The 25,269-nt window shown below is 40.0% G+C and overlaps 1 protein-coding gene across 1 annotated transcript; it reads right to left on the minus strand.

Moving 5' to 3' along the window:
* Positions 1–6,304: 6,304 nt before the first annotated feature.
* SLC39A9 (solute carrier family 39 member 9) lies at positions 6,305–25,224 on the minus strand. Its single transcript, XM_066188219.1, has 7 exons — positions 24,809–25,224; positions 21,437–21,545; positions 18,122–18,313; positions 15,695–15,763; positions 14,465–14,550; positions 12,452–12,586; positions 6,305–10,738 (listed from the first exon to the last, which is right to left on the minus strand). Exons 1-7 carry the CDS (start codon positions 24,902–24,904, stop codon positions 10,508–10,510), a joined length of 918 nt encoding a protein of 305 aa, XP_066044316.1. The 5' UTR covers positions 24,905–25,224; the 3' UTR covers positions 6,305–10,507.
* Between the last annotated feature and the right edge of the window lie 45 nt (positions 25,225–25,269).

Here is a 25,269-nt window from a genome sequence, read left to right on the forward strand (position 1 = left end):
TTAGAATCTAGGGAAGAACCCCAGCTGCTAAAGCATCTGAGGTTTTGAGATATCCTATAACCAATACAGACATGTACATGCTGTATGGCATGTATGCCATAGATTCTGAAGTGCATGCTCCTGATGTAACCTGCGCCATCCTATGTGAATAGATTTTGATGCTGTAAGTGTTGGATGTCAGCCCTTCCCAATGCAGTTGTTCAGAAGAGACAAAGTGCAGACACATGATCCTTTCCCATCCCCGATCAGAAACCTGGAATGTGCCATAGGCTAGGTCACGTCACAGGACATGGGATTACTTAGCTTTATACAGTCAGAGGCACTTGCAGAGCATCTTAGAGAGAGGAGATGCCGACAGCCCACCTCAGGTCCACAGGCTGCATTGAGCATTACAGAAACTAGAGATGCAGGTCCCTGATAAAAGTCACAGTTGATCAATAGACGAGAGAGTCAGCAAACTCCATGACTTGTTACTTCCTCTCATCCTGGCTTTGACCAACCTTTTAATCCCAAACAGCACATGTCCCATCTCAGGGTGACATTAAGGCAGAGGGTGGAAAAGAGAGCAGCAGATACTGCTTCCATCTCACCTGAGCTCTAACTCTTGAATGTAACACTGCATTGCAGAAGAGAAGCATTAATGCTATAGATGCCATTCCATACACAGCACCAAGAAGGAAATACTCCTCATAACCAGGAGAGGGAACATTTTCCCTCAAATTATGGTGCACAATGGGTAAAAATAATTCTGGGCCCTACAGCCTCACTCTACTCTATAAATGTGCAGTGAAAAGCCACAGAGCTCCCATGCAAAGATGACCCAGTGCCCTTGCCATTGTACTGCACCAAAAATGCACCAAAGATCTGACAGCAGTGACCTGCCATGAGGAGACAGATTTTCACCCTTTATTTATTTTTTCATTCTTTGTTATTTTTACCTTATGCAGACTAAGACAGTAGAGAGGTTTCTAGCTTTGAACATCAAAAAGTGAGATCTTTTTTCTCCCTCTGGAGGCCTCTAAGACAAGCAAGGCACTGAGAAGTTACAGCAAGTTCTTTAAAGTCAACAGGCCAGGGGATGGAAAGAGCAACTTGCTTTTGTCAAGTGACAGGCCAGCAATTGTCAAATGACAGGACAGTAAATAGCAGCAAGGTGAATTTTGTAACTGCTGGTGTCTGGACACAGTAATTTGTAGTAATTTGTAGTGGCTCTTTTAACATTTCCTTTATGTGTGGAGTAATCTAATGAAGGGGAAACACAACTGTACATCCTTGAGAGACAGCACTGGACCTTTAATCAGAAAACCTTTCTTTGGAGCAACAGGCTGCACTGGTATGGCAATTATTTTGCTAATATGTTGTCTTTATTTTTCCTACACATCAAACCAATAAAATTCTGCTAAAAATTAACATTTGAAGCAGACAGCAGTGCAAGCTAAACAGAAGTAACGCTTCTTAACAGAATATCCTGAGTCAGAAGGGACCTACAAGGAGCATTAAGTCCAACTCTCAGCCCTGCACAGGAAATGCCCAAGAATTACCCCATGTGCGTCCATCACAGGCCACCCTCCAGCTCAAAGATGCTCCCTTTCGGTTTAAGGAGACACATACTGGCTAACTTCAGCACCTGCAGAAGCTTGTATATCTTTTTTTTTAAGTGAAAAGTTATACCTTCATATGCTGGGCAGCCTGACAATACTGTGTTATGCAGAAAAGAACAAACTGCTTCTTGGGTTGGAGCCAGTAAGTTGAGACGGATCAGAGCCACTGCAGAGTCGGAGAGATTCAGATCTTACCTTCCAGTAAGGTAGATTCCCTTTCCTTTTACAGCCTCTGATAGGTTCCATAGCCATTTTTAACCCTGAGAAACATTAGCAATTATGGGAATTATTAGCAGGTACCCAGACAATGTGGAGAATAAAAGTCCAGCTCCAGTTTCATTTCTAATACATCATTCTTGCAAAGACAAAATGTCACATGTACTCCTCAAAGTGATGCTCAAGCTTCCTAGGTGCACAGCTGTGTGCAGAGGCTATTTTAAGTAGAAAAACAACTACCATCAATTTGCCTCTAGTGAGATACACTAACAGAGCATGTTTATTTTGCACAACGATTAAATTTTCAGTGTCAGATGGAAAGTCAGAGCTGTTCTGCAGAACTAGAAGAAAAGCTACTCAGCAAATGGCATTAAAGTCAAGTGCCTCTGTAGATTTGCAACTCCATCAGACATCACCCTTACAGGTGTATAACCCCATCTGGCATCATCCCTTGGTAAGAATTACATGGTCTCAGTGACCTGTTCCAGCCAAAGCCCTTCACCAGTCCCAGCCCCTCAAACACACTCAGATCCCTGCTGGATGGCCCGGGAGTCATATTAATCCAACTGTTTGCTGTGGATACAGTGCCACTGCAGAAGACTTAAAAGGAAGACAGAAAACAAGAAAACCGTTTACTGAAGCAAAGGGATCTGATAGCAAGCAGACAGGCCCATAGCTTGGCTTTTGGGAGACAGCTTTCCCAGGAACTGACACCATAGTCAATAACTATTTCTCTCAGCATGAAACAACAAATTTTTTAAATCCTACTAAGATATCTCTTCTGGAAGAAGACTCATTTACTCTGGTGATTTGTTTCGTTAAACAAAGATTTCTGCTAAAAAGCCATTTTTCAGAATACAATCAGGGGTTAACTACCTTTGAAAGCTTCCTCCAGAAGACAGCCCACAGGCTTCCTGCAAGGCACCACTTTTTCCCCCATCAAGCCTAAATACCACAAAACGATTATATGGCTGAAAAACAGAAAATGCTTGGAGCTTCAGTAGTTAAATAGACTGCTTATTTGACTGAGGTTGTCCTGTGCAGGGCCAGGAGTTGGACTCTGATGACCACTGTGGGTCTCTTCCAACAGAGTATTCTGTGAATCTAAGCATGTAACTTGATTTCCCTCAGCCACTGTTCCTCATATGTGACACTGGTACTAAATCCAGAACATCACAAGAATACATATACCAGGGCAGTAGTTTAAGTACCATGGGCAGCCAAAAAAGTCCTGCAAAAGAGAAGGATTTTTTAGCATTGCCTTGGCAGAATAATGGAGGGAGGAAATGTAATACCCCTACATACTAAGACAGGCAAACAACCAGAGAACCACCAACACATTTCAGATGTGACAAAACAGTCCAGAAGGAAGCAAATGAGATCCAGGGTTGCCCATTCAAGAGTCCTTTAGCTGTTTCAACACCAGTAAGTATATCTGAATTCTCCAAGTTTCTAAAAACAGGTTAGCTGCTGGATTTCTATCCACAAGGTGTTTCTCAACACCAAAGGTTTCAATATTGATTGCAGTCCACCAATTTCTACCCATTTTGTTCCCTTTGGTCAAAAGAAGGAAAGAATTCACAGGCTTAACTTTTAAACAATAAATACATATCCAGGAAAACAAAACTGCCCAACTCCCGTTTTAATTTAATCTGAAGATCATAAAATGCCCCACATATGCACACAGAGACCACAATTGCTCTTGCATATACATTCAGTGCTTCCTTTACACCTACCATTGCTGTGATCACTGAAGGCAAAGCCTTAAAAAAAAAAAAAAAAAAAGTATGAGCATTACAATTAGGACTTCATTCAGGAGTGGAAACTGCAGGGACCACACCATCAATGTTCTTCACACCCTTCCCCTATACATTGTGCAATACCCCTCAGCTCTGGTTGCAGCAGCCTTCACTTCAAGTTTCTCCCTCCTGGTCCTGCTCATCCAGCCAGTCACAGAAAGGTCAGAACTCCTGCTGCACACATACACAGGGGCAGGCACTTGCCTCCTTCCTATCCACATTCTCAACTGGTTATCTAAGTACAGAGGCACAAAGATCTACTGCTGCCATCTACCATAGCAGCAGACCATGACAACTGTACTACAAACTCTGCAATGTTGAGGAGAGCCAGCAGCCAGATGAAAGATAAAATGTCTGGCAAGGAAGGGCATCGAAGACTTTGCTCTCTACAACATAGAGCAGGCTATGAGGGCCATCTCCTTTATCCTCCTGTGAGCCATGCTGCCGCACAGCTTCTGTAGATGAGGCTTCTTTCATAATGCTGAATTTTAGATTGTAGGGATAAACATGGAAAAGCTCCCAGACTCACTGCCTAGTCATCCACTTGTACCCAGTCACCTTCATGTGAAGTGTCTGCACAGAGGAGTACAAAGTTTTGCTCAAGATCAGTCACCTCTCAGTTTCTCTGTCAAAAAGAAACAACTGAACATGGTAAATCCATTGCAGTCCTAGAACTCGATTCATTCTACTCAGCATCACCCTCTGAGAGCAAGAAACGCTTGAGTAAGAGGTGCAGCAGTAAGACTCACCCAGAGTACTACTTAAGCCTGTAACCATGGTTCTTAGCAGGCGTCTTCAACCCTGTATAACGAGGAGTATCTCACTGAAAGTGTTCCCTCAGACTGCAGAAGCCCATTAACCTCCACAGACTCTGACATAACTGTAATCATGTATCAGAATTACCACTTCAGATACTGGCTGGGCATACAGATACAACAAGCATTTTCCCCCTATTAATTTCAATCTGCTTTTAGATTTTCCAAATACTATGTAGCTTTGGTGTCAGTCAGCATGATACAGCTTAATTTTTATTAGGTCTACAAGTTTTTCTGAATGAGACATTTTTCTTTAACCCTCATCCACAATAACAGTTTGTTAATCTCTCAGCATCACAGACAAGAGGGAGAAGTGCTGTGATAAGGAGGGTAGAATGTTGTGCAATTCTGCCTGCAGGGATATTTGGATAAGGCTTGCACATATCAGTAGAAGAATGGCTTAATTTGTCAGCTGGAACAATAGATGACAGCTCATCATCTTGCTGCTAGGCTCTTCCCTAATGAGTCGCTCCTAAAAATGCTGATGTACATTTTTATTTCCTTAACAAATGAAGGAACATTCTACAGCAATCACCAGGAAGCCAGTAACACCACAGCTCCTAAATATTTAAGTTTGTAGTAGTAACTTTTGGAACATAAATGCACCCAAAGCACTCCCTCACATCTCCGAAAGGATTTACCACAGACTACAGTGATTAAATCGCCAGTTACTGAGGTGACATATTTACTAAATACACGAAAGGAATACTAATATACTGCATAATGCTTTACCATTAAAGCTGAGTTTTACTTGCCAAAAAACAAGTCTGTCTGGGAAAAATACTGGCTTTCCCTTCTTACTGCTTTACATTTGCTTGTACCAGCTTTAACAGCACCTCTGTTGCTTGCTTCAGTTCTCCTAGTGACTTTACATTAATCATATTCTCTTGTGCTTAAGCCAGTATAAAGAGATTACACTTTCTTAATGACACAAGTCCTATGAGCTACCAGAAAAATCAAAAGCAAGCAACCAGCTGAAAGGATTGCTTATTGCTGGAGTGAAGGAGATAAAACACTGTGTGACAGGATCTTAGATAAGTCTGTAGACAGCAAGTGCAGGAGAAAAACATAAATCCATTTTTAAATGAATTGCTTATGAATCATTTCCATCAAGTGTTATCTCTTAAATGGATGCATGAAGTTTGCAAATGCATACATCACTCATCCTATAACAGCACCATTCCCATTTCTCTTTTCTGAAAATGGAGGTCTAAACCCCAGTCCTGCCACCAGGGCAGCTGGAAGGTATGGAGAACATCTATACACTATGTCAGCTCAGCAGCTCTAAGAGGAATCTCATCAATGTATACAAATACTAGAGAGGAGGGTGCAAAAGGGATGGAGCCAGACTTAGTGTTTGCTTTTTTTGGTTTGGGCCTGACAAGATTGACAGCACAGGATGGAAAAAAAATTATTTCCTTTAGGTCCAAAGGGTCCTCAAGTCTTTTAACAGGGGCCTGGAGCATCCTTAAGCCCTTTATCTCCTTGTCGCCCTTCAAAGGGGTCTCAGCTTCGTAAATTCCAGAGATTTCCCGGGGGTGCAGGAGGAGATAGCTTCAGGGCAACACCAACTCCTAAACATTCTGTGAGAAACACGAGTTGGGGAAGAGCTATCACATCATCTCTGCATTAATACCTCTGAACGCATTCAGAGCCATATCCAAATCCATCTGCTACACTTCCCCCCAACATGCAGTTTCACATTCCAGGTTTGAAAGAGGTGCTCAGACATCATGAAGAAATGCAGAAAACACACTACCACCAAAATAAAACACCGTCTGCAACGCTTGCATCCCATTTAAGACTGTCATTTCTTTCCGTCAGACCTGTCACAAAACCCCATGCAGTAAATGACAAGCCAACTCCGAAGCACTGCACCTAGTAAAAATTTAATATAATAAAACAAATTGAAAACGGCAATATTATTTTAACCATTCACAATTAAAGTGGAAAAATTATAAGGCAGCCATTCATGGAATGATTATGTGTACAAATGGTTTGGAAAAAAGACATTAAAATTACAGTTCCATACATGGAGTCAGGTAAACAGCAATGACCACACAACATTTTTCCCTGGAAAGCCAAGGCTGCTAAGAGATATAAGAACAGTAAAGAAAAAAAATATTTTTAAAAGAAGTTTGATGTGAACAGGAATCTGAAATTTGTGATAAAGAATCCAATATTCATCACAAACTTTCCCACCATACTGCAATCACTCCTCCTCCTTCCACCCTCAAAAGAATACAAGTACGCTTTCCTTCTCTTTTTCCCAAGTGCCAGCACAGAACAGAAAGGGAGCAGCAGAAGCATTTATTCCACATCATCTCTCTTTTCTGCAATCAGCTGATACCACATGGCCACACCTGCTACTGTCAAAAGCTCCTTGAAGGCTCTGAACTAGTTCCTGAATAAACACAGTGGTTTTCCTGGGCCTCTTGGGTAAGATTAGCCTTTTACATAATCCACCTGGAAATAATTCTTTAGAGTCATGAGTGGGTTTCTGTGCTTAACACCCAGCCATCTGACAAGCCAAAATAATTAAAAAATCCTGTCTTGGTGTGACAGATTTGCCATCCTTACTGAAGTTAATGTCAGTGCAGCTTCTGCTTCTGTCATTGAATGCTGAAGAAGAAATATTTCCCTTCTTTATATAAGGAACAATAAAAGCATTACAACAGTAGGGAAAGTACCTGAAGACATGAGGATCAACAGAAACAGCTTTAGTCCAATTCCTACTGCCAATTAGGAAATCGTTAACTGAAAAAAAAGAGGTGATGAGAAGATTATGCATTTCCTCGAGGGACTTACAGAAGTGGGACATGGCTGGCACTTGGTTTAAACATTTACCTGCTAGACCTACTGCCACCTACCTCACAGAAGAAAAACCAGGCAGAGAGGCTATTACAGAGAGAGTAAGAGGAATTTGTTTGCACCAAGGTCTCCTGAGGAGTAGAAAATGATACCAGATGGCCCTGACTACACGCAATGCTTGGATTTACCATGACAGATGGGGAGATAGGTAGAAAGAAAGGGCTATAATAAAATGGACTGTTTAATTTAAATCATTAGAATACTCTGCTTCAAGAAAATAATCCTCCATTTGGTACTAAAAATTTGGACAGGTTTGATAATAAAAAATTTTACATTCTCCATATCAACATGACCAAAAGTTTCTTTAGTCACTGCAGTTTCAGTCACAGAATTGAAAATAGTAATTCAACAGAGATAACAGGCAGCCAAAACAAAATGCTGTTGCTACTTCTAAATGGGAAGAAATAAAAATAAAAATCACTGAAGTCTTCTGTCACTTAACCAAATGCTAAAATAAAAAGTACGTTTTTAGAATTTTTGTGCCAATTTTAAGTTGCCAATGTTTTCATTCAAATTCCCTCACCTGCTACTATAACTTGGCCTCTATATTTCATGAATCATTAAACTGAGTATTACTATTTCTGATGGCTGCCCCAGAAACTGGAAACATGATGTGAAGGACAGGAAAATGTAACGATGACAAGACCTCTCAGCAGTGGCACCTGTGATTAATATGGCAGAGGTTATGTCAGCAGTGAAAAGCCTGGCTACCACATCCTCACCCATACACACCGATCCATGTAGAAAGGTCCTACCCACATGCTTCAGCCGGGAACAAATGGCATGAAACGGCACCTTACCTCTGTCAACCATTGCTACTGTTACACACAAAGGGAGGCTGAAAAGGAATGCTGTCAGGGTGTCAACTGCAAGGGTGGGGTGCACAATCAAGTGACAGGACAGAGGTTAAAGAATAAAAACTTACTGCTTTATGAAATGCAAGCATTTAGTGCTGCTCTAAGCTAACTCCTGCTCTTGCAAACCCTCCAGCTTTTGGAAATGGTTATGTGGAAAGATTAAACATGGTAAAATAGTGAGATTATTACGGAAGAAGGTAATTAGGGGGAAATCAGGAAGAACAGAACTCTGGAATAAACATCCCAATGTGTCATTTGCGTGCATTAGGAACGCGTCCTGCTGACCTTTTTAAACCAGTAATTTACCAGTTGCATTATGTATGTTGTAAAAGTCTCAAATCCAAAACAGACAAAAAAACCCCAAACAAACAAAAAACCCACAAAAAAACTCAATTGAAAAACACACAGAAGAGGATCCCATCCACATCACTAATTTTGCAGTGGCTTTTCAGAACACAATATTGAAGGTCTAAAAGGAAAAAAAAATGCTTGTTTAAGTCTGAAGCACTAATTCTGTCTGAAAATACTGTCTTATGGGAAAATATGACTTCTAATAATTTTGCATTGATCTTACATAATAAAACACACAAACAAGCACTCCTGGGAATCAATACTAGGTTCAATCCTGGGATACATCAGTATTATTACAGAACCAACAGACAAAGCCATCACCAAGAGCCAGGCCATACTCATTATTTTCTGAACCAACAGACAAACAGGACAATAACAAAAATGTAAAGTAGTTATGAGGCACAATGGGCTCTGCAGTTTAAGTAATAAATGGCATGACAAACAGTCACACTCATTCATATGAAACCAAGAAGCACTTCAGTTAAGAAGATTATTTCTTCAAAATTCATTTAAAAAAAGGAAAAAATATATTTGGCAATGTTATCTTCAAAAAGTGCAGGCAAAGTATAGCTTAAAAGGGGTTCAGCATTAAAAAGTTTTCCCCTAAAGAAAGAATTTTATGCTGATTCTGTGCATGTCAAGCACTCCTGACTTTTCAATGCACACTCGAGTATAACATGTTTTGCATAAGGGAAATAGTGCCCGGTAAGACAAAGTTGTGCCTTGAAAATGGAGGGATCTTTTACCACTCCTCTGCAGTGAGAGACATCAGCAACTGGCAGAAAGCCCTCCAGCAGATCCACCAAAACTAATGCTTACAGGGCAAATGAACAACTCCCAAAGGAAAAGCAAAATGCCTAACAGGTCCACTGGGAACCCACCAGTTTGGCTTTTTGTTTGTGGGTTTAAGATTTTTCTGTTCAGAACTGCTTTAGAAACACTTTGTATCCTATCTGCAGCATAAATATTTAACTAAACATCTTGTTTTGTTAGCCATAATACCTTTATTTAGTGAAAAACCCACACAGCCCCCCACTGATTTCAGCAGTTCAGGTTTTTGAAAATGAGCCAGTGAAGTTCTCTGGTCCCTCAACAGCTGTCTTCATCAGATTTCTACTCCTCAGAGCCCAGAACAGCTCTATTTCAAAGGGCACCATGGGTATCTCTCTCAACAGAAGCAGTAGTGTATCACAGTAGCCAATACGTAACCCCTGCTGACATTTTTGGTGCTTAACATTTGACTGACTTGGCAGAAGACTATTTCCCAAGAAACAGTGCCTTTTTAGAATTTACTAACAACTGAACAATCAAAACACTATTCTCCTTGCTTCTATCCTTTGCCTTAAACAATGGAATACACTGCAAAACTCATTTGCACTGTCTTAACCAGCTGATTTCTTCTTCTAATCCTACACGTTGTCTACATAATTTCTTTCCTTTCAAGTGACCCTTCTGTGACAACAGCAGTGTTATGCAGAACTCCCAGTATAACCCATTTCTGCAATACAATTAGTGACAAGCATCACAAGGGCCAGTAGCATTGCCAGGACAATGTAGAACCGATGTGGGAGAGCCCCCTTCTTCATTAGTGAGACTTCAACCTCTCACAATGCAGCCATCCTTGGGTTTTGCTCTCAGCTGTGAAAGCTGAAGTGCAGGATACTTTGGTGATTGCAATTTCGTGATGAGTCGCTATGTTCTTCCCTGCTCACCTTTCTTAAACTTCAAGTTCCATCTTCCCTGAGAATAGGGCCAGAAGTAACAATTAAAATAGCAAATGTCTTCAGAAAAGAAAGTTACACAGAATTTGTGTCTGGCTGCCAAAGTACATTTTGCTACACTAAAAACTTTCCCAGTATTCCTCATTTTGCAATCAAGATTCCCTCTGAACTCCATAAAGTGGATGGGATGAATGATGGGTAAAAGAATGATAAAGGGAGCAGCAGACATTTACTGCTCATGTCTTATTGAGGAGGAGAACAGTGAAATTTGAGCGTTTAGTGATGGTGTCCAATGGACAAAACTAGAGGAATAAGGCATCCTAATACTAGGGCTGCCACCTCCAGACGACTGAGTCCTTTTCCTCCAGTTGATTCAGGTTTGTGGCTATGAGCAATTCCTCCTACTTCTGGGAGAACATGAACTGTGGCAACATAAAGGAAAGTCCCAGCAGAAAACAGCATAGCAACTCCAGTGGCATTGACTTCTGAAAGGGCTTCTTTGCTGCTCTGAAACACAAAGAGCAAAAAAAGTGAGAATAAGCAGAAGTTCTTCAATCAGTAATAAAAAAAAAAAAAAATCTCTCAGTATCCAGTCACAGTAGGATTTCTATCAAGACTCATCTCACAATGACAATGGTTTACTGTGACTTTTTGTGTCTTGCACCTTACATGTAGTAACTGGCACCCTGAAGCTGTGGGGGAGCAAAAAGACCCCTCCTGCTAGTTACTTCACTTCGGACTTACAAAAAACCCTTACAAAAGAACCCTCAGAAAAGGAGAAAAGTCACAGTCTTGAAGCATCTTGTTTGATCAGCTCACAGCTAAGATACCAAACAGGTTTAGAAAAAAAATAAAACTTATATTGCAAAGCCACAAAATTTAACGAGGACGCGCAATATTGACCTTTTTTGTCCCTTTTTCTAAACAAGGGCTTCAAATAAGACGTTAGTCTTTAAATATCTGCTCCGCTACTCTTTGGAACCAAGTTCCAAAACATCACTCATTAAATATTTCATTTCTATGTAGAAGTAAACACTCAAAACTTTTCCAGCATTTCCATGCAAGCCTCATGAAGAAATGTATCTTCTGCATCAAAACTGAGCACCTCTTAAAAGGATCAAGATACGCTACACATCAATAAATGTAATGAAATGCAAACCCACTCATATCAGATTCAAATACTTCTTCAATGCTCTCCAACCTAGTTCTTACTAAGTATAATCTTGTGTTTATTCTCAGGCCATTTTTCCAAAAACAGAGAGAAAGATACATCATCTGGAACTACAAAACCACTGTGACAGCCCTGACGCCTTATCAATTCTCTGTTCTTTCTGAAGGGCAAAATGTAAACCCAACCCTTGATGAGGACACTTCAAAAGAGTGCTCAAAGAGAATTACCTTTTCTATTTACAGACCCAACCCTTTTTTCTGCTGTCTTTTGTACTGTAACGTCAAATATAAATCCTATCCAGCAAGTAAAGGATTAGCCCAGATGATTGGTTTAATCTTTCCTCTCATGCCTTGAGTTTTGTGAGATCATGTTACATCCTTTACAATATGCCACCACAGCATGTCACCAGCAGGACACACGGCAGCTGAGAAATACAGGAGCATACCAGGACATACTATGAGAAGCTGAAACATTTAATTTGGACAGAGATGATAAACTCATGTGCAGTGTTCCATTTCACAAGCGATTTGTTGTACACACCCAAGACACAAAGATGCTTTAGGGAGTAAGGCAAAAAGACTGTTCTAGTTGAGCACTCAACTACTGACAGACTTTGAATATAGAGGACCACTTCTAGGATGGTGAGGGAAAAAAGACTATCTCCTACCTGTATATTAAAAGAAGAATGCATGCAACAGTGCTGAAAATTACTTATTTAAATAGGCATCACATAAAACCTGCTACATGAATACAATGTTCTCAGTGGGGAGCAGCAGAAAGGATAAAAGACAGAAATCAGACTTAAAAAAAAAATATATATATACCAAACTCTATAACGGAGTTATGTCACTAATTCTGATGGAAGTGCATGGTTTAGTATTTGTTTTGTGCATTCATACTGCTACCATTTCATCAACTTTTCTTATATCTTAATTCTGCTGAATTTTTCAAGCAGTTTGGAATTATGTAATATGAAACTCATATCACAGTCCTTTCCCCCAACTTCAGCACTGAGCTAGATTTTGGGCAGAACAAAACCATGGACCTACCTTGCTTAGCCCTAAGTATGTCACCATCGACATAACAGGTGCTGCTAATGCAAAGACCAGCAAATGTTTTCTGATTCGATTCCGTTCTAGCCCAGCGTGCATCAGGAAGGAAACCAGGCCAAAGGCAGCTGGTGCCTGCAAAAAACAATATTCACTGCTAATACAATCCCTTCTAAAACTCCCTGAAAATGAGAAAAGGTTTAAAAGGTTGAAATGTCACTTACTACATTGAAATGGACTGAACTGAAAGACATTCAGGGCAGGCACTGGCATGCTGTAGCTAACCCAGGTCAAGCGCATTCTGCAGACTGCCCCACTTTAATAACCAAACCTAATGGAAACTCACCTTCTGACTATCTGAAAACACGTACTTGTGTAGTCATTATAAATACTAAAATATTCATTCTGACTACAATTATTGCTATAATCCCTAAGACTCCATCAACTTAGGCCATTTCTTTTTCATCCTGTTACTATCACATGTCCTTAGACAGTTTCTTCAACGGCAGTAGAAAAATTCTACGATTAACCTGGGGAGGGAAACAATTGCCCAAAGACAGCCAGCCTCCATGTCAACAAAAACTTAAGAGCTCTTTTGATTGGTTCATTCCTGTTCTCACCAGGAGGCAAACAAATACTTCCTTCTCCCTCTGCTGGCATCTAGTCTCTTATCCAAAAAGCATAGATGTCCCACTACTCACAGAATTTATTGTATTTTTGCTTGCATAAAGACAATAGCTATCCACTCTGACATTTCTGAGCTAAGACATAAAGCTAAAATACCTTAAACATTTTTATATACAGAGCCTTTTTCTTTTTTTTAACACAGAGTGAAATCATGAGTGAAAAAATATGAGAAAGAAAAATTAATCAGTCAGGATCAGAAGAACAGAAAAAGTCACCAGAGAAGAAATAAGTTTCTCTTCTAATACCAAATACTCAGAGGAGAAATTTTCCTTCTCTAAAATTGTATCATTCCAGAAGTTATTTAAGAACATTAAGAATAACAAAAGCAAGTTTCACCTGGCAATAGCCATAAGTTAAGCTCCAAGATTGCCAAGGGTGACATTGCCACCCTCAAAGTTATGTAAACCACAATTACTTGTATGAACATCAAAGAAAAGACACAAAAGATATGCATTTCCTAACATTTTATACATGTAATTATGTACAATTTCTCATTAATTTATGACTAACCAGTGTAATCCATGTATGTGCTACCGTAAGGCAGATTTCATCAGCACAGGTATGTTTAGAGTCTACATGGCCAATAGGTTCACATTCACACAAGTATTCAGCAAAATCTCCCCATCTTCAAGAGCCACTGTTCGCTTGTTACCATCAGCAAAACATTTGTTTTCCTACAAAAGTGGTATCTGAGTGATGTTGAAGCTACTACAACAGAGGTAACCAGAAGTTGTAATTTAGTGCTCTGATATTCAGTGGTTTCAAAAGACTAACCCTTTAAACACTAAAACCTTTCACAACAAATATCCTCCCCATTTTCTGATGAACATCACATAACCAAGACTGTTGTAATAAGCATAAAACTGCTTTGCCTCCTTGAATGCACCAGCACATACTTCTGTGCCTCACCCTTTAGAACTTCTCTGAATATGTCTCTTACAGCAGTAATAATCTAGGGGTTTTTTTGTTTGTTAAATAAACACTACCACACTAGCTTCAGAAGAAGTCATTGTGAAGTTGACACATTTCTTCATGAGCTACTCTTCTCTCTCTGCTTTTGAGAGACTTCTCAACCTCTGTAATCACGGTAGGCAGCCAGAATTCTCTCTCACTTGCACCCCACTCAGACTTAGCATCAATCATGTGCTCTTCTGTCATACCTCATAGCCGTCCTTTTTGGTCCTTGACCCTGTACTAACCTCTTCATTTCAGTGGCAATAAACACTTCTGTATTACATCACCAATAAAACTGTAGATCTTTAGCAATTCCTGTGAGTGTTAACAGTCTTCTGAAGAACAAGAAAGGTTTTTTTGATGATAACTCACCTTGTGCAACATAATCGCAACAAACACTATCAACTGGACACTAGTCTGAGAAGTAGAAGCTGCGGCACCCAATGCAACACCATCAGCTGAAAAAGGAGTGCAGAATCATGGATTATTCTTCTACATGAGCTTCCCCACCCCCTCAAAGGCTGACAGTAGAAAATATGTTGATTTGAGAAGCTCTGTTACTGAAAATTGCCATTAACAACAGCAACCCAAGAGAGGATTCACTTGCCCTTGTTTGTTAAGCTGTAACATTTCAGAGTATCAGAAAACCCTCAGCAAGAACTGTCTCATATTTCCCAAGACCATAAAAACCATAATGGGAATCTACTCTGTATTGACACATTCCTTCAAATTAGAACAAGTAACAAGTTTAGTTGTTTTAGTCTTCTGTACTAGAAGAGATGCCATCTCTAAATTAAAAAATCTGTTTTAGATACTAAGCATTGCAAGAATTTTAATTACTACCCTTTAAATGATTTTTCAAATATAATTACTATTGTAACTATTTTTAATCACTAACAATACATACACTGTCTAAATGAAATAAAAAATGGATACTATACTACTCCTTAATAGGCAGACACTTTGTTTAGTGAAGAAGTATCTTTTTGATCAACATCTTCTGACTTATCTAGACAACAACCTTCAGCAGGACATGAAAAAGCACCATATTAATATTACACACATATAATGAAGAATCACAATGTGACCGTGGCTTGACCTAACAGTCAGTCCTTGCAAGTCAGCCTAAATGTGTTTCAGTCAAGTCTTTGTGCTCCAGCTTATAATGTCCTTTTTTCCCCCTACAAGGTACTACTCTTTTAAATTAGCATTTTCAAAAAAAACCCATCAACCAACATGCAAACCCAAAAGTGTTTCATACGACTTATCAAATGTGTTTAGCCTCTATTGAAATTTAGCAGCTAAAGGAGTCAGCAAAGGAATTGAAGAAGCAGAGAGTGAGCATCACACAACCTTTCAGATGGGAAAAATAAAAGAGTAAAGTAAAAAGAGAAAATTCTGTACCCAAATAAAACTCCATGAACCATCTGAGCTCCACTTAATTCTGGGAAAGATCCTTAGCTCTCCCTGCCTTTCTTTTTTTTCTTTCATTTATAAAAAGCCACCTCCAAAAGCAAAACCCAAATGTCACCATCACACCAAAAGATGACCCCCACAGCAATGCATATACTTGTCAAGCACTAATAATAGGTCCCACATTACCTGCAGCATGGACTACTAGTCCCAGTGTTGTGGTGATTTTGGAGTTGCCTGATCTTGCAGCTTCTGGATCTGAAACAGTCACAAGAACAGTTATGATAAAGAGATCAAATGAATAAATTATGCTGGGAAAAAAAATTGTAAGTATCACTGTACATATCTCCCCTAGCTGCTTAGGCAGTTGTATTCCAAACAACCAGCTTCTGCATTTCTGCATCACACTTACTGTAAAATAGTTTGACACTTAACACCCTCAAATCACCTGAAGTTCTGCCAACAAACAAGTGACAGACTCACAATTCTTTGCAATTTGCAGGATCTCTCTCACAGGCAGAAGCAGATGTTTTTCTTAACCTCCTAAAATGAAATGTTAAAGGTCTGTGCCACCAAGAAAAAGAAAAGCTATTTTTGGATCCCAAGAATCCAGAGCTGCTTTGAGAGTCAGGATGATTTTTCCCCACACAGCTCAATGTTTGTAGTTCAGGTGACAGTCTGGGTCAGTTTTTGCTGCAGTGATTCCTTGGCAGTTCCTAGTAAATAATAAAGTCTACTTGTTACAGCACCAGTTGCAAAGATTTCCCTTTGATATTACATACCACAAAGGACAAATGCAGCCAGGGCTGTTGGAGATCCAGTGTTTTGACCAGAATTGCCTGACATTTGCAGGTCAGCTCATTACACAGAACAAGGGGGCAACATCAATACCCACCACTACACAATCAGTGGTAAAACTGTTACAAAGAATCACTGCAGGGTGGGTAAGCCCTGCACAAGTGTAGAAACATCTTATTATTCAACTGTTTAATTCCAGTTTGAACAGCCATGACAGAATTATCCCAGTGGCCTGTAAAACAACTGCAAGCACACCTACACTGCTTCACTAACTCTGCAGTGATACCAAAACAGAAATTCCAGGCCTTTTGTTTCCTCCTGCCTGCCCCCTTATCCCCCCGTCTCTTCTCATTCCCAGGCACACATGTAGTTTCCAAATGAGTCAGCCTGATCTTCTGAATGAAGAGGAGGGGAAACCATGTGAGTAATTAATTGCATAAGCTGTACTTGCATGACAACAATGGTATACTCATGTCAAACAGGAGGACACACTCACAAAAAACGTTTCCTTTACAATTGTTTTGGATTGACCATTACTAAACACAAAGAATCACATTTGACTTCATACCTTCATTCTGGCCTACTGAATTTTTCTAGTTCAGACAAAATAACATCTAGTCACTTGGTACATACAAACTACAAGACATTGGTTCAAGAGAAAAATGTTTTTCTTCAGTGGCTTTAAAAAACATTACAAAAACACTGCTACATCTCCTGTGACAGGTAGAGGCTAGATAAAACTTTATTTAATATTCTATTGTAAAATGTGTTTCTCTAACACAGATCACAGTCTTCTCCTGGTATTTGCTATGATCAGAGACATAGAAAAGGGTCTTAACCAATACAAACCAAGGATCCTTTTGGAAGTTGCTCACCCACATCTCCCTGACATTTTCATTGCCAGTGTTTCTTTAGAACAACTCTGAAAATCAGCTACCCATGGCTGTGGCTACACTTCTTCAGGAGTACACAGATGACGTGGCCGCTGCACCTGCCTTTCATCTGTCCCACCACAGTAACCCCATAAAAAGAAGCTGCACTGTGAAATGACAAGATTCCAGACAAAACCTATCCCCCTGCTTCGCGTGTGTTTCACTTTTCCTTGAAGATCAAATCCTTATCTTTTCAGGGCCACATTCCAGCAACAGAGGACATTGTGTGGGAGAAAATAAGGAGCCAAAGCGAATAAAATACTTTTGAAAACGACAGAACACCTTTGGTGCATTTCAAGCTACACTCTGAGCTTGAAGTCATATGCAGGAAACATAGGCAACTGTAGGGCATTTTCAGAGTCTTGCAAGAAGCTGATAAATCTTTACACAAAACAAAAAGTATTTTGAAGTATGTGAGGCTCTAGACTAGTGTGGGAGGTCCAGCTATGCAGTTAAAGTACCAGAGATTACATCTAATCGTTCATGCCATCTTTTTTAAGATAACTTGCTGTTCTTAGCAAATTTTACCTACAATTAAGTAGGAAAAATGAATATAAGACTAACATGAAGTTTTTGGAAAGCCAAAGATTTCCCCTGTGGGTGATACTGTAATACAGACAAAAACTCAAGTGTCAAGTCACCCTTGACCCTCACACCACACATGCTCATACATTTTATTGAGGCAAGCTCTCAAATTATGGTGAATTTTGAGATAGATTTCCAGTATAAACATATCACATAGACCTTGGTTTATGTTTTTAAAGCACCTATTGAAACTGCAGACATGCCTGGACAAATTACATCCCAGAAGCATAAAAATAAAAAAAATTGCCACTTGTTAATTAAGACTAATTAGCAAGTCTAATTGAAGCAAATCTTTACTTACCATCTGTAGAGTGCACATGAGAGCTGCCTATCTGATCCACCAAGAGCATGAAGACAAAGCCAAGGACGAGGGACACGCCGATGTAGGCGTGCAGCCTGGAGTGGTCGTGGCCGTGCTCGTGCACTGCCGGGATGTTTGCCACCTTCTCGGACTCCATCCCGTGCTGCATCTCACCCGCGGGGCGATGCCTCCCTGAGACAGGCAAACAAACACAGCAGAGATAGGAGAATAAACATGGCACAGTCACTCCTTTCCTCCTCTGCCAAAAGCCTTCCTCACACTTCCCCGCACAATACACACAAGTCCTTGCGTAAGGTCTTAGACAATGTTCTTAGCAAAGCCTGGTTGGTTTCTCCTCATACATCTTCAGCATGGAAAAGCAAGGAAAGTATTAATATGTTATAATTCAGGTTGCATTTTAAATACAAATTAATTTACAAAAATTGCTGTGTAATTCCTTTTTTAACTGAAGTTGCCAGTTTTGTCAATACTGAGACATACTCTCAAGCAATTACTTCATTATCTTCATTTAAGTGAGAAAATACAGTATGAGGAGATAAAATAGGTTCCATCCACAAAAAATATTTAATACCATCTTTAAGAAGATTAACTGATGCTGAGATATAAATAAGTTAGTATTGATATGGACTACAATAGTTAAGTCAAGCACACAGACCTACAAATGTCAGTACCATCCCAGAAAACCAAAGTCCAAGCCTTAGGGATGATGTGTGGTTTCCTCTCCCTACACAAGCTATTAAAGCTTGTCCATGTTTTTTTTTCATTTTTAGAAGGTCTTTTGGATGGCAACTACTCTCCAGAAGCTTTAAAAACTTATATAAAAACTGTAAGAACTTGACTTATTGTCACCGTCTTCCTGGAATATTCATCCATCCTCTTGGATGAGACAAGAGTATGTTCATCCCACTGTGCAAAACGTCACAATGCCATTACTACAGTGAAAGCACATCAGAGTAAGCTTGGCAGCAAACATTTCAAACATATCTTTGCTGAACAAGATGGATCAATAAAATTACTTTGGACCACACAAGATTTTTTGCTATCAATATTATGAAGTTGACTTCAGATCATTTCAAGGCATAAAACTGTGTAAGTCAGGGCAATCCTTCTGACAGTGGTTATACAGTTTCAGCAGTTAAAACAAAGGAATTAAAAAAAAAAAAAAAAAACCAAACAAAAAAAAAACCCCCACAACAACCAAAACTGAAGTCAGCAAAGGAGTTTTATTTGCTGGTAGTACCCAAACCAAGGTTTCACTACACAGATACACAGGTTCACGATCAAAGAATAATCCAAGCCATTATATGCTATTTTCTCTCAGCCTACAAGGTTGAAAATTAGTAGAAGTTATTTATTCCATAGCCTGTGGGTAAATACGGAAGTAATGGTAAATTACTTCCATATCAATGGGAAACACTAAAACACTTGCTAGCAAGCAACCAGTCAGAGCTAAGCTACACTTGAAAGAGGGAAAACAAAGATTTCTCTTTTTGTTTTTCCACTTATATGAATATACCTCAAGGTTTCCCTTAGTTGCACCTTTCTAGGTTTAATTATGTAAATAGGTGAACTTGAAAAAAAAAAAGAAAGCTGTTCTCATAGTCTTAAGTTTAACTTTGAATATCCTACTTTTCTAAAAAAAAAAATTATTAGAAATAATTTTGTAGTTAAATCTGTAATACCCATTAATTCTGCCCCTTTGCAATATAAAAGAAAAAAATTGAGAAAGACTGTTGATAGACATAATACCGTGAGTTAGACATCGAGTCTGAAGCCATTCACAAGCTCTTTTTTCCTAGGTAAATACTTCTGCTATTACTACTGCAGTACTGTGAGGTGTCCTTTTTTTGCTGTAGACTAAACTATGTTATAGTCCATACAGCTCTACACAGCAAGCTGTGGAGTCACACATGAACAGTATGGCCCATTTACTGAAAAAGTATTAAACCCACAAATGTACACAGCAATTGTATTCATTACTGACTGTAGCATTACAAAGAGAAAATCAGTCTACTCAGAATTAAAACTGAATAGAGAGCAAGTGCACAACTACAGCTCATTAGAGGCATCTGACATCAGAGTGCACAAATTATAGTACAGTATGAAAGCATAATCAGAGCTTCTTTCACTTCTTGATAAAGAATGATTTTACATATTATCTTCTATTTATTCTAAATCTAAGCAGAGCAACATAAATTTAGTGGAAGCTAAAACAGTACACATCAAAGCATATTACTAAAATGAAATTTAAAAGTTTAGAAACACAAAATCCAGGACTACAGCTACCTCTCAGTCCCAGATTAGCAACAACAGTACACCAGATGCTTGCAAGGTTCTCTACAGCCTCAACCTTCCAGTGCTTTCCCCTGCAATCAGTAAGCCATTGCCATTTACCTTCAAAGGTTTGATTCTGAGCATACTGGAAAAATCTCATACATGCAATGGTCATCTAATAGCACAAGTCTCCAAGCAAAAGCAAAATTTAAAGAGCACTCCAAACAGAGGTGAGGAGCCCTGGCCATTCAAAACAATGTCATAACCTCAAACTGAGCTCTGTTAAGGCTTTGGGCTGTATGACATGCACCACACAAACATCCCTGCAGGACACAATCTCTGCTCACTTTGAGCTCTTCACTGGAGACGATGAGGTGGTTAAGACAGTGGCAGCAGACTAGAACTGGATGCCTGAACACAGAGATTTAGATGTGTAAAGTGTACCACCACCCAAGAAGAAATGCCTGCTACTCTGTAAATTAGCCCTATATAACCGTAATTTTCAGCTAAGTACATTAATTCCAAAATGCTTTTCAGCCTTGGAGGAAATTGTTACTAAGACAGGGACATAGATTTGTAAAACACCTCCTGCAATTGCTATAATGAGAAGCAGTCCAAACTACAAAGAGAAGCAGCAAATACTCCATAATTTCATCCTCTGCCAAAGGCACCCTTACATCTCCTTTGAAGTTCCAGTAGAAGTTAAACTCCCCCCAGAATAAGAAACACTACACATGACCTGTCATAAAAGGCTGTTATTCCATGAAGAGTACAGTATCCAGACCCACAAATGATTGGATAACTCAGCCAGAGTCATGAATCTGCAGTCTGATCATATCCCTCCATGTGCAATATCATGCCTACGGTACCTTTGCATTTCTATGCCTGCTTTGTGTCACGCTGCTGTGAAGCTCTTCCATCAATCTCATGGTAAAAACTCTAAAACGAAGCCTCAGCATATCATAACACACCATGATCTAAGTTATCTTGAACCAGAGGATATCTGGGTTCGGTTCTTACCCTCCAAAATGTCTTCATAAAGTGCATGTACTCCTTCTGGCACAATGACAGCCAAGGCAGTTCCACACAGCAGCCCAGCACCTAGAACAGTCACCAGCTTCAATCTCTCCTGCAAGGAAGTACAAAACAAGTATCATCTTTAAGAATGAAATTGCTTTCTTTACTCTCCCTTATTAACAGAGGCTGGGGAAGGAGGCTACTTGTTAAATAAATATTGAGAATTTGCAATTAAACCTTAACAACAATACATAAACAATGTTTTTATAGTAGAGAATAATAAAGTTTTATTCATAATTTTGGAAGAATTTCTCTAACAAAAATAAAAAAACACATAGTTTTTCAGCACTTGCTACTATTCAACTTGCTACCAGACCCCTCATGTGACCTATTGAGGACCCAGAGACAGGGATCAGCATTTAAATAACAGCAAACCATTTGCTGCACATCACTATTATGCCATCCAATCTCCTTCATGCCCTGTAACAAATTGCTCAGTCTCACTGAAATGTGCCACACTTGCACACAAGCAGCAGGAGGCATCAGAGAGATGGCAGGGACACCAGGGAGACAAGCAGCTCCCTGAAAGAAAGCCAAATGTGACCCTAAGGGAACAACTGCAGCATCACAGGGAAAAACTCAAACAGTAATATGCAAGAAAGTGTAAAGTTTCAAAGTTTACACAGAAAACAAGTGTAAAGTTCCCAGGAACATGCACTGTGTACTAGCATATAAAATAATCATACTTGGTAAATTGTCATACAGTGTCAATCGACACAAGAAGATAAATTTTCAACATCTGCTGTTGATAAAGTAATTCTGCAAAAATATAGTACCATAAAAGGAAAAAACGAATTTTTATCTGCAACACTATAGTATTTCTTGCATACACACATAAACACAGAGGAAAATGTCAGAAGTAATACTGATTTATCACAACTGCAAACATATAGTATAGCTTGCCTTCACTTGGGCACCGGTGAATTTTAAAGACCCATGAAAAGAATGCACACTAACAAGTTATCATTTCAAGGTAAGTCACCATCTCCTTTTCAGTACAAAATAGTTAGGTGTGGTGAATACAGAAATTTAATAAAAACAGCTACACAGATGGGCAAAAGGAATGCAGCTTTATCCAAGAAATCAAACCATTTCTGTTAAATACATTTGCATGTGAAAAAACAAGAGCAACACAGCAAGCAGGGCTAGAATTCCACGGGAAAATCTCAAATCCCTCAAATTAGCAAACTGTTCCACTGCTCAATATTTTTTTAGGTCTGTATGGCCCTGAAACTCTTACTTGGACCTCACATCTACTTTCAGGAGGAAGTGGCCCCAGTTCCTGCCTCTGTTACACTACCAAAACATTCAAACTGCTACAACTTCTTTTTTTTTTTTCTTTTCATTTAGACAACAGTTTAAGAGAGAGCCTCAGAACTGGCAGAGTGCTGTTTCCAGCCCTAAATTAGACCAACAGTCCTGAAAATTAGGATTAAGGTGAAAGGGCACTTCTGCACACAGAACTAAGGCAAAGTTCTGTACAGCTGGCACCTTACACCATTCAAGTTTAGTCATACCTGCCTTACCCAGAGTTTTATACTTTCAAGAATATCCTAATCTAATTGAAACAATAGAACAGAGCATGAGATCAGAACACAAATAATAAATTCCATGTCGAAAAAATTATGTGAAGGAATGTATTAACACTGAGGAATAATTTTATTGTTCTCTAGCATCTGGGGTATATTATGCACAGCATTCACTTTTGTTTTCAACTCAGTCATTACAAATGACCAGCGGGAAGAGGCATTTTTACTCACACTGGCTATCTGCAAAACTTTTTGCACAACTATAGAATGGCCCATCCAAATAGTCATTCCAGTTTGAAATTATCTTTGTTGCAGACTCCTAAGCAATAATTCTAAACAAAACAATTATAACTTCTAATTAGACACTTCCAGGATTAGCTAGGATTTGTACATCATATTTTGCTCTTTTAAACCAGCACTGCATGCAAACCTTTAAAAATACCTAAGATTTAAATCAAGTGTTAAAGCGAGTCAAGAATTTCTGAGGGCTTAAGACACCACAATAAACCCGACTGCACGTTGCATGCTGATGGTAAAACACCACACCCACAAAAGGCTCATTAGGTACATGACCGCTACTTAGGCAGTTTGGGATCCACAACAGATGTCTATTCCTGCAGCAGCTGGAAGCCTTGAAAGGTTTAGGAGACCACTGATTCAACTACACAAAGGAAACACAGACAAGAACCTTCACTTCCAACAACACTGAATAGAAGGTAAGAGTTAATTAGGTGAGTATCAAGCACATACATGACAAAATGTAAAATTAAATTAAAGAAGAGACAATATTAGCACACGAGGCAGTGCTCTCAGCAAAACTGCAAGAAAATCCTCCATGGGCTTCAGGGAAAAGTGAGTTTTGAAGAGCAAGACAGTGGAAGCAACAACACTGAAGACACATAAGGAAAGGTCCACCAAAGCATCAGATGATGGCAAAACAGAACTTTGTTGATGCTCCTGTGAAGATGCCCAAATACACTGTTAGGTTCAATTTATTTAGCTGAGTTGTACTTTTCCTGAAACGAACAGCCTTTCCTGCCGTGCTGCTCAGGGTGTACTGCTCCCAAACCTCCTAGTAATGGTGGAACCAAAGGAGAGATGCAAGCAGCCCTCTGACTTGATGGAAGACAAAAGCACATTTCTCCTCCAGCACCTTGCTTCCCGAAAGTAGCACTACTTCCAAGAGACATGAGAACCCCCATAAGAGTGCTCTTACTACCTTAGAACAACCAAACTCTCAGTATGCCATACCTCTATACAATAACCATCATTTAGAAAGAGGAAAACCCCTTGGGTATCAGAGGACATTAGGAAACCTACAGAGACTGTGAAAACTCATCATCTCAGCAAGTATTTCTTAGAACCACACAAATATGTTTCATCAGGAACTCCTGTACTGTTTGGGAATTTGCCCCGACTATGGAAGTCTCCCTGTCCTTTAACAGCACCTTATTAAGACATAATCATTGACTTCAGCAATTTCTTAACACAGGCTTCTAAGAATAGCCAGGCTTTTCCATGTCCTTAAATGACGTGCCCAGGCTTCGCTGCACCTGTAGCACAGACGGAACTCAAACCTGACAAGTTTAAATGGCTACTGTGAAACAAGCACAATTTTACACAGCAGTTTTGAATGAAAATTAATGTTGCACTCCTAACTTCTAAAGATAAAACTTCATCCTTAACAGCGTTGCCGTATTGCAAGGGGACGGCACCAACTCCTGCTGGGACACCTCTCTGGTTTTTCCTTTAGCAACCAACAAGCAGTTTGGCGGACTTGTCTTACCTCGGAAAAATTAACTGCCAAGGGTATAATTCCTGCCACATAGCAGGCGACCAGCATGGCCAAGGACAGCAGGCAGATGGAGGGGAAGTCATCCATTTCGCCGCTTTCTGTCCGGTCCCTTGAAGTGAAATCCAACAGCAACTTTTCCACCTCTCCCCACCGCACGCCTTAACCCGTGCAGACACCGAGCTCCCAGGAGAGGCTTTCAGCCATGTCTCTCTCTCCGGGCGGCAGCGGCCGAGGGGCGGGAGCGCCTCGGCCACCGGCAGGCGGGCCCGGCCCTCACCTGAGGGGGGGGAACTTTCACCCGCACCGCGCCGCTCTCAGGGGAGGCGGGAGGGAGGGCTGAGGACAGCGAGCACGCACGGCGGGGCAGCCTCAGACGGGGCCGAGGGGACCCTGCGGGACCGGCGCTGCCACCTCGCACCCACGGCCGCTGCCCCGGCGGCCAAGTGGCACCT

The sequence above is a fragment of the Chamaea fasciata genome, unplaced genomic scaffold, assembly GCF_029207755.1.
Source record: "Chamaea fasciata isolate MVZ Bird 193981 ecotype frontalis unplaced genomic scaffold, bChaFas1.0.hap1 SCAF_7, whole genome shotgun sequence".
Lineage (NCBI taxonomy): Eukaryota > Metazoa > Chordata > Aves > Passeriformes > Sylviidae > Chamaea > Chamaea fasciata.

What these genes read in the sequence shown, in the direction of transcription:
- SLC39A9 (XM_066188219.1), bottom strand. Translation starts at nt 24,904, where the DNA reads ATGGATGACTTCCCCTCCATCTGCCTGCTGTCCTTGGCCATGCTGGTC. An exon ending in TTATGAAGACATTTTGGAGG is followed by an intron (nt 18,314 to 21,436) that starts GTAAGAACCGAA and finishes TGCCTGTCTCAG; the next exon opens with GGAGGCATCGCCCCGCGGGT. An exon ending in TCATGTGCACTCTACAGATG is followed by an intron (nt 15,764 to 18,121) that starts GTAAGTAAAGAT and finishes TGACTGTTTCAG; the next exon opens with ATCCAGAAGCTGCAAGATCA.